The 15,893-nt window shown below is 37.4% G+C and overlaps 2 protein-coding genes across 4 annotated transcripts in view; one reads left to right on the forward strand and one right to left on the reverse strand.

Moving 5' to 3' along the window:
- The window catches only part of spns3 (SPNS lysolipid transporter 3, sphingosine-1-phosphate (putative)), a 21,859-nt gene continuing 5,966 nt past the window's right edge, over positions 1-15,893 (reverse strand). Inside the window, exons 1-13 of one of the 3 annotated variants that reach the window (XM_067607468.1) lie at positions 8,211-8,350; positions 7,062-7,308; positions 6,882-6,947; positions 6,424-6,560; positions 5,764-5,915; positions 5,012-5,078; positions 4,783-4,925; positions 4,163-4,315; positions 3,871-4,060; positions 2,361-2,426; positions 2,169-2,267; positions 1,862-2,033; positions 1-522 (exon numbers count right to left, since the gene is read on the reverse strand). In XM_067607468.1, coding sequence (XP_067463569.1) covers positions 455-522; positions 1,862-2,033; positions 2,169-2,267; positions 2,361-2,426; positions 3,871-4,060; positions 4,163-4,315; positions 4,783-4,925; positions 5,012-5,078; positions 5,764-5,915; positions 6,424-6,560; positions 6,882-6,947; positions 7,062-7,287 — 1,539 coding nt within the window. In that variant the 5' untranslated portion in view covers positions 7,288-7,308; positions 8,211-8,350 and the 3' untranslated portion in view covers positions 1-454. Of the gene's footprint in view, positions 526-1,861; positions 2,034-2,168; positions 2,268-2,360; positions 2,427-3,870; positions 4,061-4,162; positions 4,316-4,782; positions 4,926-5,011; positions 5,079-5,763; positions 5,916-6,423; positions 6,561-6,881; positions 6,948-7,061; positions 7,309-8,210; positions 8,351-15,893 lie in introns of those variants that run through there. The other 2 variants (XM_067607466.1, XM_067607467.1) reach the window with 2 other exon arrangements.
- The window catches only part of ube2g1a (ubiquitin-conjugating enzyme E2G 1a (UBC7 homolog, yeast)), a 6,463-nt gene continuing 3,551 nt past the window's right edge, over positions 12,982-15,893 (forward strand). Inside the window, exons 1-2 of the mRNA XM_067607462.1 lie at positions 12,982-13,193; positions 15,701-15,803. Of these exons, the coding sequence (XP_067463563.1) occupies positions 13,148-13,193; positions 15,701-15,803 (149 nt within the window). The 5' untranslated portion in view covers positions 12,982-13,147. The remainder of the gene's footprint in view (positions 13,194-15,700; positions 15,804-15,893) is intronic.

Here is a 15,893-nt window from a genome sequence, read left to right on the forward strand (position 1 = left end):
TTACAAATGCTTTTACAAATTTATTGAAAATTTCAACATTTCAATTCAGAAAATATAAGCATTTCATTTTCAAGTACAATATAATGCACATTGAATCATCCACTGAATGGGAGGTAATATTATAACAGCTTGTGACCTGCTCCCACTTTGAACTTACACTGAAGTGTTGCTGTGAGAAGGAGAGGCAAATGCGAATGAAGTTCTTTTAAAAGGTCATCTTTATCCAAAATCACAGAGTACCCGCTTTCAAGCAAATTTGTGATTTTAGGCGATATGAATCAGGCCTGAGTGAAGTATTAAGTGCATCTACACAATATGGTATCAGACAAACATTTTTAAATTTTAAAATGATGAAAAAGGCAGCTCCAATGCCCTGTTCTCCATACCTGCATTTTTTAAACTTAACTTCAAATATTCACAAATACATTTATTGCATGTTTGCTTTTGTTCAGCTTTACTCTTTTTTCTCGTTGCTCAGTTCCACAGCGGGCTCAAATGCAGGACCTGGCTGTGGTGGAGAATCTTCTGATAACACACACACACACACACACACACACAAACACAAAACATGTGAATGCAGGATCAGAGTAAGGAAAATAACAAGCAAATAATTATTTTCATTATTGATTAAGTGATTGATTATTTTCTCTATTAATTAGTAGTTTGGTCTACAAAATGTAAGAAAATGGTGAAAAATGTCAATCACTGGTTCCCAGAAGCCCAAGATGCAACCTAAAATGTCTTACCAGAAAAATATTTACATCTAAGAATCTGGAACCAACATCAAAAATGACTCAAAATGATTAAGTGATTATCAAAATAGCTGTCGATTCACTTTTTGTCAATTGACCAATAAATTAATAGATTAATCAGCTCATTAAGCAGCTCTAGATCAGATAACTGTATGTCAGACCATGTTAGGAGGGAACCAGTTCTTATCTACTAAGGTGATGCCTACTAAGTAGGCCTCTCAGTGCAGCTGTGCCACATACTGATAAACAGTCCAACAGAATGGAGAGTATGTAGTCAACTCAGATCCAAACTAGAAAGACAACGTTGTCTTTATAAAGTTTGGCCCATCTCTGGCTCTGACTTGTTAGAGAACTAGACTGCCAGTGTGTTAGTGGGGCATGTGTGCACATAAGGGGAATTTGTTCTTAACTGCATAAGGAGGAGTGCTATTTAGTAATTAGTGAGTTGAATAAAGATTATTGTTCAGGAAGGGACACCTCAGCATGTGTGTGACACTGACATTAAGAAACAAACATATTGGTGATAATATTTAATACTTAATCATGTGCCAGTGTGTCATCCACACAAAAAGCCTGGGGAGTGTTACTGCATATGTGAAAATGTATAAAGCCTTTTGTGGCTCCAGAGAAAGCTGTTTAAAGTGTGCTAAACTGCCTCAAGTGATGTTTGTTGGGGCTGAAGATTACATGTTTATAAAACGAAATGAATCTGGGAGTGTGGAGTTGGAAAGAAGTGAGGTTACCACACCTCTGTAAACTGCTCCTCATCTCTGCATGACAATATATAAGCCACAACTAGCATAACAGAGTTGAATCTGGCGGTCAAGTTACATTGTGGGTAATGTAGGCGCCAGGTTTTGAGAAGGAAGAAGAATGCATGGAATAAAAAAGACAATAGGCTGTTTTTGGTTCTGCCATATCAGTTTTCTTTTTTTTTTTTTAACTGTTCATTTCTCCATTCTCAGAATATTTAGATGTTAGCATGTAACCAGAGCTCAAAAAACAGCAGAATTTGCAGAGAATTGTTCTGTTTGGGCCTTGGTTGTACTCTGTAACACCATTTTCACCATGTTCACAAGAGAATGAAAGGAGAGTAACTGTCAATTTACCTTCAACCAATCGCTCAGCTGCCCTCCTGTCTTCAGTAATGTACAAGGCAGTCATGAGGAAAAACACTCCACCCAGAACCCCAATAAATGGGCAGATCAGGAAGCTGTACTTCAGACTGAGGAAATTCCACTCACGGGTTTCAGGTTTAGAATTGCGTATAGCATCAGAGACCTACTGGCACAAGTGTGAAAACAGCATTGGTGTTCAATCATACACAGAAAATGTAGTTAATCAATCTGAGGTACAGTGAATGAAACAGTACCACCAAAAAGAAGCTGAATGTGGGAAAATGAAACTATTTCTCACCGCTCCTATTAGATAAGGACTCCCAGCGTCACCCAGAAGATGACAGACTGTGATCTGGAGAGCCTCAGCTGTCGACCTTCTGGTCGGTACAACAACATACTGAAGAGAAAAGTAACACAAAACAACCGGTTGACTTCAAGCTTCAGCAGACTGTTTCATGTTTTTATTTCCAATCACATCATTCAAACTCACCAGCAGCATATCAGCCAGGAGGGACCAGTTCAGTGATAACAGCAGCTCAGCCAAGAAAACGAAGACCTGAAATGAGACATTAATAAGGGACATATCTAAGACAATCAGTAAGCAATAGATAAATTGATCAATTAATCAGTTGTCCAATAATCACTTGATAAATAAATTAACAGCTTGATTTTTGATTTTCCACATCAAATGTCTCTTGTTTTACACTTAACATTATCACATGTTCTTTATGAGCTTGTTACAGCATTACGTTGAAGCTGTAACACTTATACTTACTGACATAATCAAACCCCACATGCCATGGCTGCACTAATATATTGTAAAAATATTTTTCATGTTTATTTTTTATTCATGATTTTACGTCAACATTACCCATAGTTCATCTGGACATTTTGTCTATGGAACCATTGACATCTTGGATAGAATTTGAAATGTTGACTTTTCTCAAACCTTTAGTGGCATCATGCATTATTGTGGACTATACATTATGGACTAAAATCAATCAATATTTAGATGGATCAAACAACATTTTGAAAATTTAAAAAATATAACAAAATTAATCAAATTTTAAAATGAATGATTATTACATTTTTGATTTGTTAAGTATTTCTTCCTTATGTTTTATAATATGTTCTATAAGAGTTAAAGGGCAAACATCCCTCTGAAAAACAAACACATTCACTTTGAAGTGTTGCTTAGGTCTTCACTATCGTTCAATATTGACACTTCAACCATTAGAAGAAATTTAAAAGGTGCTGTTGCAGATTCCAGATGTTAAAGAAGCTATCACTGGTTAGAGCTGGCTGATTGACTGCTGACTGGGGTTAATTTATCAAATCACTGAGTGACATAATGAAAATCACAGGGAGACAGTTTGAACATCTACATGTGGCTATAAGTCGCAAATATTAAAGGATAGGTTCACATTTTCTAAAGTCTTTCTCAAAACAATACTCACATGCTTATATGCAAATTGAAACAGTCATTGGTCACTGTAATTATGCCTCTTGTCCATAGTGTCTGTGAAGAGATGCCTTCCTAATGTTAGACATGCTGCCCTGTCTAAAGTTCAGCCAAACCTAATGTGAGGCTTCAGCAGTCTCAGTTAGTCAAATGCCGACCTTCTTACAGTCTTTTTAGTGTGAATGTCCCTCTTTGTGTTTCCACATACATTGTCGCTGTGCTAGGCTGTGGTTGAGGAATAGCAGCACAAGAAGGAATTTCATACTAAAAAGCATGCAGTTAAGGAAGATACTCACTTAAGCTGTCTGAGAGTGTTGAAGATTTGGAGTTGGAGTCCTGTTTCTTCAGAGATAACAGCGACTGATAACTCTTTCAACATGCATGTGAGCATGTGGAAAAATGTGAATCTATCCTTTAAGTTTTGTTCTGCTTCCAACACTGCAGAAACTGTGGCACAGACATTCAGGTAACTAAATCCTTTGTTTAAAATAAATATTTAGCTGGAGGCCACCAACAAAGACAGAAGTTTATCTCTTACGTAAGTAACTGGAATGCTTGATGATGCCACAAAGATGACAACAAAGAGGCAGGGGGTCGATCCCAGCATGCCCACAGCGCAGATGAGTGGGTCAGCATAAGGCACTTTGTTCCTGAACCATCTGGATAAACCAGTGCCGAGACACACTCCCAGAATGCCCGATGCCACCGTCACACCACCGAAGATAAGACTGTAAAGGGAGCAGAGGCAGCCAGCATTGTAAAAACTTTCAAGACATTTTGAAGGACATGGGGTAAATGGAGAGTGATGCAAGTCAAAGGTCACACTACACCTGTTTGAGCGGTTGAAGAGCTTTTCGGTAGACGACTGTTGGGTTTCCTGAGAGACCTGAGCTCTGGACAAAAAAGTGGGCACCCAGAAAGCCAGAGCTCCGGTGAGGAAGGCCATAGCCGTCACTCCCATTGATGACCACACATAGCTTTTACTAGGGTCAGAGTAACAAAACAAGAAGATCAGAAAATATAAGTAATATCTCTGTTAACTTTAGGGACTAATGTAAAATACTACAGTATTAATCAAAGCCTGATCAATAAATCAGCTGCGACAATATATCCGCTGATATTAACTTATTGCAGATATATCAGTATCTGTATATATTTAACAAAAATTACAATACAGTAATGCCAAAAACATGTTTGAGATTTAGAAACATGTTAGATCATTTAGAAACAGTGACACCGTTACAGAGTTTACCCACCAGGGAGCACTGATATATTTATTTTTCAGCTGTGAATGTTTAGCTCAGCACACAATATCTTGGTCACAATTCTTTAATAACCAAAATTAAGGGATCCTTATCAAAAATATTTGTTGTCATCTGATTTTACTCTCAATAGATAGCTGTATCAGCCAGACTATAGTATTAATCCAGTGTTCATTTCAATTTCCTACTTTTTCAAAAGATACTTGACATCCTCCCGGTAGGAGCTCTTTCCTGTAACTCCTACTCCATGGGTTTCTGCAGCACCTCTGGGTGGGTTTGGGCATAAGAGCACCAGCAAGATAAGTCCCACTAGACCCAAGATGGGAGTGACCTGACAACACAGAAAAATGTAAATGATATCTATCACTGTCATTGCTCAACTTACATTTACATTAGTGATTATGAAACTATCCTCACCCTGAGAGCCCAGTGCCAGTCCCCTGTGAGACTCGTAACTGATGACCCCACTATGTATCCAAGACCACTGAAAACACACAGAATGATAAAACCATTTGAGAGTGATTGCAATGACATAAACAAGCTTAACAATATGGCAGCATGTCTTCTGGTATTTACAGAAAAAAACAAGCCTCTTTGCATATTGATTTAACTTTGAACAGTTTAAATGACCATACTTTGGATTTGGATGGTAGTTGATTTGGTAAAAGCTCCCTTTACATCACTGTCTGTCATTTTCCAACTAATTTCATAGCTTAGCAAGTGTTCAGTTTCTTTCAGCACATTGTAAAAATTAACTTGCAAAGTGAGACTTGAAGCAGAATTTTGTTGCTATGGCTCTGTTATCTCTGCTTGAAAGCACATATTGTTTCAAAGGAACAATCCTTTAATCCCTTTCACACTGTACATGGTTTTTTATTGTTCATCTCTCCGATTTGATTTTCCAACAGCACTATTTTGTGAATGCTGTTGGCTCTAACATCTCAAATGCCGGAGTTTCCCACTAGAAGTAAATGTAGCATTCACATGACATGTCCGAACAATCTGTGCTTTCAGTTTCACTCCCACACAACAGCAATGTAATGTTACTATTGCTGTTTGGAAAGAAAAAGCTATGATATGCTTGAGAAAAATGGTGAACATTTATAATTAATGGGTTAAAATGTGGGAAAAAAACACAGCTGTAGAAATAAATTGATGTTGTTTCTAACCTTCCAACAGGGATACAGATGTAGAAGGCAGAGATCATGAGGAGCCGTTTAGGCCCAGTAAAGAGGTCACCAATGATGGTGGGAGCAATGGTGGAGTAGCTGGCCTCTCCTACCCCGACCAGAGATCTCAACAGCACCAGAAGCCAGAAGTACTGAAGAGATCAAGACAACGTTTAATCTCAAATACCACAGAGACCCTCTCACAGTTTGACATAATGCCATTCTTACAGCCAAGAACAGTACAATTCATCAATAATACATATCTATTTATTTCCCAAAGAAACTGCAGAATATACTGGGATTTCTCTTTTGTACTTCATGTTGATGTCTATGTTGTGCACTAAACAAATTTACAACATGCTTCTCAGTTGATAATTACTATGTTGACTCACATAACATTTGCTTAAGCATCTATATAAGCTTAGTATGTTTGCAGCCCTAAAGATAAGTATCTTAAACCAGAAACAAACTCATCAAAATCTTCCTGTCTGTACTCATTTTCATTCTTCAGTGTCATTTTCATTTGAGGAGTGAGTGTGTGATGAGGTCAAATGATAGAGGAAGGAACACTAACAAAAAGCACTATGAAGAAATATTTTCTGATCTTCCTTCTTCTTTTTTTAAGTGTAGATGAAGTCATACAGCATATTTATCACTTACCGACTTAGTGACAAAAGAGCTTCCAGCTGCGGTCACAAGCCACATGCTCAAACCACCCGACATGATATATATCCTGTTGTAGCGGTCCCCGAGGTAACCGAAGAAAGGTGCCAGAAGTAAGAAACTGCAGATGAAAACTGTAAGTGCGTTAATATTTTAAGCCCAGAATCAATTCTGACTTTATATTGTGACAATACATGAAAACACACTCATGAAACTTTTAAGAATAAAAACCCAAGTAAATATATAAAAGTGTTGATATCTGAGTAATCTACTTTTTTGCAATAATAAACAGTGTTCTGCAATTTCCTTGCAGCACATGTTGCATGATTCTATCTTACTTATGTACAGATAAAATGGGGATCTTCAACATTTGTGTGGCCTTTTTTTCAGAGTTTGGAACATTCATCTCTTAAAGGGATAGTGCGTGAGTATGTCAAGAAGATGCATCATCATACCTGTCTGTAGCAGTCCAGCTATACTGTCACTTATGTGAAAGAATTCCTGAATGATGGTAAGGACACCTACATAACAATAAAAAAAAAAAACAATTTATGTGTAAGACCACCAAATTAGAAGCAGTACATGGTGTTTGTTGTTAGGCAGTGTTGTCATATGTACACAAGAGCTCATCTAACCTGCTATTGTGTACCGCTCCATGTAGTTGAGCAAGTTGATGTAGCAAAGCACAGCTACAGCTATGTAGGCACGTGTAGGTGATATGGCTGCTTTGTCCGCTTCTGTTGGTGCAAGTGATGAAACGCTGTTCACAAGAGAGCCATAGCGTAGACCAGGGCTGGTGCTCAGACTCCGTTCAGGCATCGGCCTGTCCTGAGGGGACGTGACTGATCCCTTTGGCTCCATAGTGAGCAGCTTTTTCTTTACCTGGAAATGGAGAATGTACAACCCAGTTTTAGAGAAATCCTTTATCCTCTACACTCACACTAAACATAATTATGTTGCAGGGTGTACACAGAAGTTTGGAAACAAGTCTTATTAGACAACTCAATATAGCTCAGAGACAGGACTGAATTATTGAATTATACAATTATACAGTATATAAAGAAAATAAATGTTTTCAAGTGACTACAAATTATACCTTCTCTTGCTTTCATCTTTAAAATGAAGTCTAATTGCTTCACAGAACAATAGGAGACTGTCTCTATCCCATCATACATTTATTCAACTCATGACTCACTGAGAGAAACGTTCAGGTTATACTCAATTGCAGCTCTTATGGTAATCTAGTTTAGAGAAAATCAGATAATGTGGTTTGTGGTACCACTTTTGAAATAGTCCTTATGACACAAAAGACAATTACACAACTAAGAACAAATCGTCGCAACAATGTTAAAAAGACAGAAAAAGGAGAAGGAAGATTCTCAGTTAAGTTTTTTTTTTCCCTCCAGCAGTCTCACAACAGCACAAGACGGGTTTGTAACCACACAGTGACAGTTATTGGGTGATTATGAGTTCAGAGGTATATTGACGAAGGTAGGCAAGATGTTGGGTGTACAATGTAGAATCCTAACAAATATTGTCAAGTTAAAACTATAAAATAATGACATAACAGGATAAGAAATATAAAGTATAAAATACATAACATTGTCCTTATAGAGAAGCCCTCATGCTTTCTGCCCAGGTTACAGGATCAATGCAGTGAAAACAATTCAACTCTTGAAGATACATTATTTTCAGTTAAAGCTTCATTACATTGTCATACAGGTACAACTCCTCAGCTATCAAAACAGTCTCTATAAACTTGAGAAATAGATAGATTCACGTACGTGTTGATGATGTCTTGTTAATCTTCCTTGTTCATTCCATATTTGCAGTTGTCAGATTACAGTGTTGCTCAGTGTGTCTCTAAGGTTTGAGGAAGCTAACTAAGGCCTGAAGAGATATGCCTCAAGAGATATTAGGTTAGCAAGGGGATCAGCCCATTCTGGGTTGGTCATATGCTTCCACACAGACTTCCACTGTGATGCAATGTTGTAAACAAGCCAAATAATCATTTCAGTCTTCTCTTCCTTTTTTTCTTTCTTTCAGTCTTTCTTATAATAATGTTAAAAAAGATTATATGTGACTGGCTTGGTTCATTAAAAACTTTTAGCAGGTTTATTCACACAAGTCACACAACAGCAAGACAAAAGGACTCAGATGGCACATGTGGGTGTCAGGTGGTAAGCTGTAAGCCTAGATGAATGTGTTGTGACTTTCATCAGTGGTTCTGGCTCTGTCATTGAAGCAGGAATTGTTCAGATACATACTGTATTTGGATTTTGAAAGAGAGATATTGCCTCTGATACATTAGTGTGTGTCAATCCAATGGATGAAAAGCTGCACTAGAAAAGCTGCTAGTGCACAGTCTTTGTGAGACGGCTCTGGTAGCATATCTTTCACACCATCACCAAAAATAAGATCTATGGTTAAAATGATTGTCTTCAGAACCTTGCTAAGAGATATGTACGGAAGAGGATATGAAGATATGAAATCTGTCCCCTCAAGAGACAAATAAACTGCTGCTTCATTGCTATCTTTACTTGTGTCTCAACAAAGCTGTGATCTGTTTAAATAGTGGCATGCAACCACTGCTCTGGTAATTTGTTTTCTCTTTGACATTACATCCCTGTGCATTAAAATACTGTAAGTGTAAAAATTAAAGCTTTCACTTCAGTCAAGTGAAGTTGTGACCTCAGAAAGATGGATCTTAAGTACCTTCTCCTCCATGGAAATCACTTTGTTTCCCATTTGAATGTGAATGTGTGTTAGGAATATTAACTATTCATATAAATTCTAGACTCATTATTGAGCAGCCTAATACTAGTCGCTTTTATTCAGAGCATCAAATTGTCAATACGTCCTTCAGTGTTTTCTGCTCTCAAAAATGATCTTTAAAACGGTTACTTCAAGGCAGATTGCAAAGCTTCAAATCTTTAACAGGATGTTGTGAAAAAATTGCCTCTGTCTCAAGAGTTGAGTGTGGAAAATTGATGTCTTTGTCAGCAGGTTTGGAGAATCACATAAGAGACTTCACCATGTTCCTTGAGACAATGAATCCCTACAGATTATAAGCCTCACAGATGTCTCTTGGTCTCCACTGTAAGAACATCAAGCTTGTTCCAATTGAGCTTAAAGATTGTATAGTAAGTCACTAAAGTAGGTAAGTAAGTCACTTCACAAATTGACCATTGATCTAATTATAAACCCTTCAGAATAGCCACAAGGCCACCTTGTCATGTAGTTCAGTGGCTTTTCTTGACTCTGACAACACTTATCAACTAGCAACACAGTTGCATATGTGGTTGCTGCTTGACGAGAATTGAAATTACTACAATCTGCTGATCAACTTCCTCCTTAACACATATTGCAAGTAAGTATGTTGTGAACTGAAAGGTGTGAAATAATTTCTGTTTTTTAAAGGAAGAAGTGACCAAACTGAAATTAGTGTCAAATGAGAATATAGTAGTTGATGCCATACTGGGAGAGCTGCAGAGAAAAATGTGTAGACCTGAAAAAAATCACCCAAATGTGTGTATTACATGACATTATGCTTAATTATTTGTATGTGGGTTCATTTCTTCCTGCTTTCACAACTCTGTGTACTTTCATTAGTATTGTGATAATGATTTTTCATTATTGGCATTATTATCTGTAGTCATAATAGTAGTATAGGTAAGTACAACTTAAGTTACCTGTGATACTTAATTGTGATAGTATGCCTAAATTTTGTAATCCTTTTGTTGAGGGCTGTTAGCGTCAGATCAGTTATTGCCATCTAGTGTTTACTGTAAGTATTACAGCTGTTACCTAGCAATCAGAATCAGTGTCACCCAGTACCCATTACTATTAACAACACCTTTATTAATGACATCTGTGTCACAGTCAAATAGCAGGTTGAATAACTCCTGCTCATATTCTGATGGGATGTTTCATGTAAGAGAAGTAAAAAACAATACCTTTCAAGCATTTTCATTTTTATAAGACTTTATGAGAGAGAGGAAAGTGGAGTGGAGAGAGAATAAGAACCAACATATAACAGATTTGAACCCACATCCTTAAGAGCCACCTGAAGGCTTCTTGTGTTTGATCTAAACAGTTGAACTATCCATGTGAGGGAGACGTGGAGAGGAGAAGACAGGAATGAACAAGTGACAATCAGCTCCACTTGTGATAAATCTTGTAATAAATTATCTTGTTAAGATAAATCGACTTGTGATCTTGAGATAACAGCATTAAAAAAATTATTGCAAGCACAGCCGTTCTCGGCTTCCATAGCAAGCAATTACTATGTTTACATTTTATTTATCCTTTGTTCAAGACAGAACCATACATCAGAGAACCATTCAACCCAACCTCCAGACAAGACCACACAAGTATGACCAGATTTCAACATGACAGTCAAAACATCATCTATGGTCCAATTATCTTTAGAAACATTATTATTTTCATGCTCTGCAGAAAAAGGATCAAGAAATGCCATGAAAGTGGTTCAGTTATCTTAAAAATACTAGCTATTGATTCCAGTATTTTTAACCAGGTTTGTCCCATTGAGATCAAAGATCCCTTTTACAAGGGAGACCTGGCCAAGAATAGCAGCAACACACATATAACGAGCACATAGATCTGAGTAACATTAAAATGATCAGATAAAACATATGCACACAGACAACCTGAACTCAATGTATTTCACCATAGTTTTAAAATTGTTCAGCGATACTATGTTTGGAAGTTTAAGATCAGTTTTCTGCAGCAGGTGCAGAAAACCTAAAAGCTTTCTTTCCCAGTTCAGTTCAGACTTTGGAAACAACGAATCATAAAATGTCCTGAGCAAGGAGATTGTAATTTTCATATTTCAAGTTTAAAGGAGAAGATAAATAATATGAATTTTGCCAAGAATGGATTTGTAAATAAAAACATACCAGTGACTGAGGCGGCGTGCACATAAAGCAGGCCAATTCACTTTTGAGTATAATACACAGTGGTGAGTAAAAGATCCACAATATGTAATGAATCTCAGAGCCCCATGACACACACTATTCAGCATGTGAAGACAGTGAGCAGAGGCATTCATGTACAACACATCACCATAATCAATGACAGATAAAAAGGTAGACTCCACCAATTTCTGTTTCACACAAAAAGAAAAGACTTGTTTCTATAGTAAAATCCTAGTAAAAGCTTCAGCTTTTTTTGTAACATACTGGATATGTGCCTTAAAATACAAGTGGTCATCAATTAAAAACCCTTGGTATTTAAAAGTAGATACCAACTCAATATGTTGACCATTTCTGGTAACAATTTTCTCAGACAATGCTGATCTTATTGTTCCACCACTGCTAGTACAACTGTATATCAGCAATGACAAATCTTTCACATAAAAGCACCCCTGAGTCAAAATGACATCCTGTGGGAGTCTTTGACAGAATAATCTTGCATATAGCCAGAAGCAACATTCATAAATGTATCAATAGACATTAGTGTGTTTGTCTGTTTGGGGGTTTATGAGAGGGAAATGTTTTAGAACACATAATATAACCTTGGCCTTTTGTTGCCTCAGTTATTGTATATGGCTGCTTTGTGTGGTGATAAATAGTGAGGCTAATCAGAGATAAATGCTTGCTGAAGAAGTAAGGTGGTAGAAGGTAGAAGAAAATAAGTAAGTATGGCAAAGACTGGAGGAGGGAAAACATCTATATTCAATTCAAGTTTTAGAGGGAATATTAAATATTAAGTGAAAATGGACAGATTAAGGATAGGACATGGTAATGAACAGCCCACTGCATGTTACAGGACTGGTTTTGGTGAACAATGCTAAGATTCCACAACTGTAGAGATGATAACATGCAGGAAATATGTGGCAACTGAGGTTCAGGTTAACACACACACAGGATTAAAGAATATTGGATTATAGAAGACATTGTAGAGTGCAAATATTCTTATTGTATTTCATTCAGGACAGGACTGATGCAACAAACAACACGCAGGACTGAGGCATATTCAGAAGATGGCAGTAATACATCAATAAGGATGCCAGCTGCTATAAAATCTCAACAGCAGCAGATGATGCAACAGCAGAAGGGCCGATACTACTACCGCATTAAAAGAAAGGAAAGAGAAATAAGAGGAAGCAGTAGGAATAGAAAGGAGGAGGACATTATATCAAGGTTGAGGTTTGGTCACACCAGTCTGAGCAGTATATTAAACATCATGAATAAGCATACAGTGGGTAGATAGGAACATTGTGGACTACAGGAAACGGTGGAGCATGTATTTTTATACTGTCCTTGATATCAGCAAGAGAAACAGACACTTAAAAAGTTTCAAAGTTAAAGATACACTTCAAAGGAATCACATGGGACTTGGTATTAAAGAAATGATGCAGAGGAGTTCAGTTGATGTAGGGTACAGGGCTAGTTTCAGATTTTTTTTAGAAAATACAGGCGAATTGCAATGCAATAGTGGTAACTGTTCTGATCTACACTCCAATCCAGAAGGTGGCGGTAATGCACCTAAAGGCTGTTTGCCTACCGCCATTACAGAACAAAAGAAGAAGAATAAGCTGCAACAGCAGTAGCAGCAGGAGAAGGCAACGACGAAGAAGAATGACGAGAATGCTAAACTGAAAATAGAGGGGACGGAGGACTGTTTAGCGAACGTTAATTTAACGCTGTTACCTCGAAATATTAACCATTGAACACAGCGGCATTACATTTCCTAAATTATGACAGAGCCTCAGTCAGCACTGTTACTCAGGAGACAGCTTGCAGGTAATTTAAACCTTGGCGTTAACTGATGCTAACGGTGCATTTTCTCGGACGCTGCCGTTAGCTGTGATTCAAACTGTTTTCTTGAACCTTCCACACTAACGTTACTGTCCCATGACAAACAAACTGCCTGGAGATTATAGCAGTGGATGGCAATAGACGCTCCTGACCAACTCACAGGAGTATGTTCCGACGTTGCATACTGATTTCAGTTGAAAGCCGCTGTCAGAAGTCCCAACGACTTTCTATACCGGAGGGCTAGCCACAATCAGTTAGCTGAACGTTAGCTTATAGCTGACTCGATATGTTTACATATATTTTAACCGTCATAACGTGTTGTTTTGCATTCTTATACATGCTGTTTGCTAGTTATATGTGATTAACGTGATGATAGTAACTGTTTTCTTCTTAAAACTTAAGTGACGTTACACTAGTTGACCCATTTTCCTTCGCTATCCACATAAGAGTTGTTATATTTAGCTGCTGTCACTGTGGTTAGCTGCAACACGCCGAGCTAACAAGCTAATGTTAATCTCGCATTGCCACTATTCGCTATTTTAACAGTCTGATGCGAATTCAATTTAGCAACCCTAATACTAGTCACCCTTCAAAAGCAGCTGAGTGGCACACACGTCGTTTGGGGCTCTTTACTCAAGATAATGTCAGGTTTTGTTTTAAGACTGTGAATCCCATATGCGAACTGTCAGGAACATAATGTGCTCCTTTGTAGGTTTCCAGATATTCTCTCTCTATAGTAGATAAATTCTCTCAAGATGGTTAATCTGGACTTGAATATTTTTGGAGTGGGATTTGATAGAAATGGTTAATTTATGTCTGAAATTCTAAATTACGGTTAGTATTTCTTTGCCTTCTCCATTTTTACTGACTACTAAAACTTGAATTTAAGAAAATGACCCACACACTTGAGGTTAGTTTAGGTAAGGGTTGTGCATTTAACAAGGGAAGATTTTATATGACAGAGACTGCTCATACTTCTGTTGTAGAGGCTGTTGAAATGAATATAAGCATTTTTTTCATGTCCTTTGTTGTAGACATAAGATAGTCTAAAGTCTAAAATTAGTGGCTTTGAAACCCATCAAAGTCTTTACCCATGGCAGTGTTGCCATGTTTGCTTGTAAGACATCAAGTGATTACCTTTAAAAGTGTCAGACTTCACTTGTAATACAGAGGCAGCAGCTCTAAAAAATGTGACAGTATTTGAATATACAGAACAAAGGAAGAACACCAGTTAGTTTGCTAACCAACCAAGAAATGATATATGTACTGTCACATCTGCCAAGGCCGCCCAATAAATCAAAACACACACACACATATATATATATATATATATATATACACACACGTGTGTGTGTGTGTGTGTGTGTGTGTGTGTAAGTAGACAGCAACACAGATTGTTGGAAAATTCTCAAATCCAGTTAATATATTATTGTTCAAAATTTCAAATTGAGAAAGACTCAAGGTTACTTATTTACAACCATTTGAATCAGTCATGTTGCTGAAGTGCCAGCTGTTTTTGCTGGATTGTTTGGAGTTGATATGTGGATGTGATCAATTTTTGTTTACAGTTGAATGCTGCATTCAAGAATTACAATACCTAATGGCAAATTGGCCAGGTCCATAAGAATTTCAGCCAAATGGCAGGGACCTGGATGGTCATCCAGACATGTTGCATATCACCAAATTTGATGACTATTAGATATGTGAGAAGACTTGTGACAAAAGTGTCTTTAAAAAAAATAGAAAGTCTGTGTAGGTGGAAATGATGATGGCTTATATGGATCTGTGTGTTGGTAAAATACATCTTTCACTAGATTTCTGGAATCTAAGGAAAAAAAAGATGATTTTTTGGGTTCACGGTTCAGAAATCGTAAGTGGAAGATCCTTTTTAAATGGCCACATATTGGTATTATCTGCATCAAAACCAATCAGTTCATCCTTGGTCCATTGTGTAACTTCCCACTAAACTTAACTGAAATCATTTTAGTAGTATTCACAATGTCCTGTTAACTAACAGATAGACAAATGGCACCATTTCAGTGGAGGAGATACAAAACATACATGGTTTCCACTTGTAAGTGACACTTTTACCCTCAGTACTATGTGTAAGAGCACTATGAACTGATTTCTCACAAGATTTCTGATTAGACTCAGTATTCTAACAGCACCTATATAAAAGTTCAGGCATTTTGAATTTGTAATTATTATATAATTAATCATTCAAAATGAAATTGTGTAAAGTTAGTCTGGAGAACTGCAGTGTGGCCTAGTGAGTGCGTGTGACTTGGCACCGGACTATTAGGGTGGTGTGTGGTTTCAGCAACATGCTTCTCCTTACTCAACCTTCAGGCAAGGCCTCTTAACACATGGGTTACGGTGTCTTATCATTGGTCTTCAGAAAAGCACAACATCTGCCTAGTTAACATACCGAGGGTACTATGATATGAGCCAATGACTATTTGACTTACCTTGGCATTTGTTTTTATATCTAGAGCTGAATAAAAACCCAGTAGAGGGATTCTCAGCAGGCCTGATCGAGGATAGTGATCTCTACAGATGGGAAGTCCTAATCATCGGGCCACCAGACACACTGTAGTAAGTCTATCACTGTCTTATAAATGGGGTATAGTAGGAGAATTGCTTTTGTTGTGCTCTGAGCAATGCTTATCACTTCTAGTGTTCTAG

Source organism: Thunnus thynnus, chromosome 13 (assembly GCF_963924715.1).
Source record: "Thunnus thynnus chromosome 13, fThuThy2.1, whole genome shotgun sequence".
In the NCBI taxonomy this organism is placed as follows: Eukaryota; Metazoa; Chordata; class Actinopteri; order Scombriformes; family Scombridae; genus Thunnus; species Thunnus thynnus.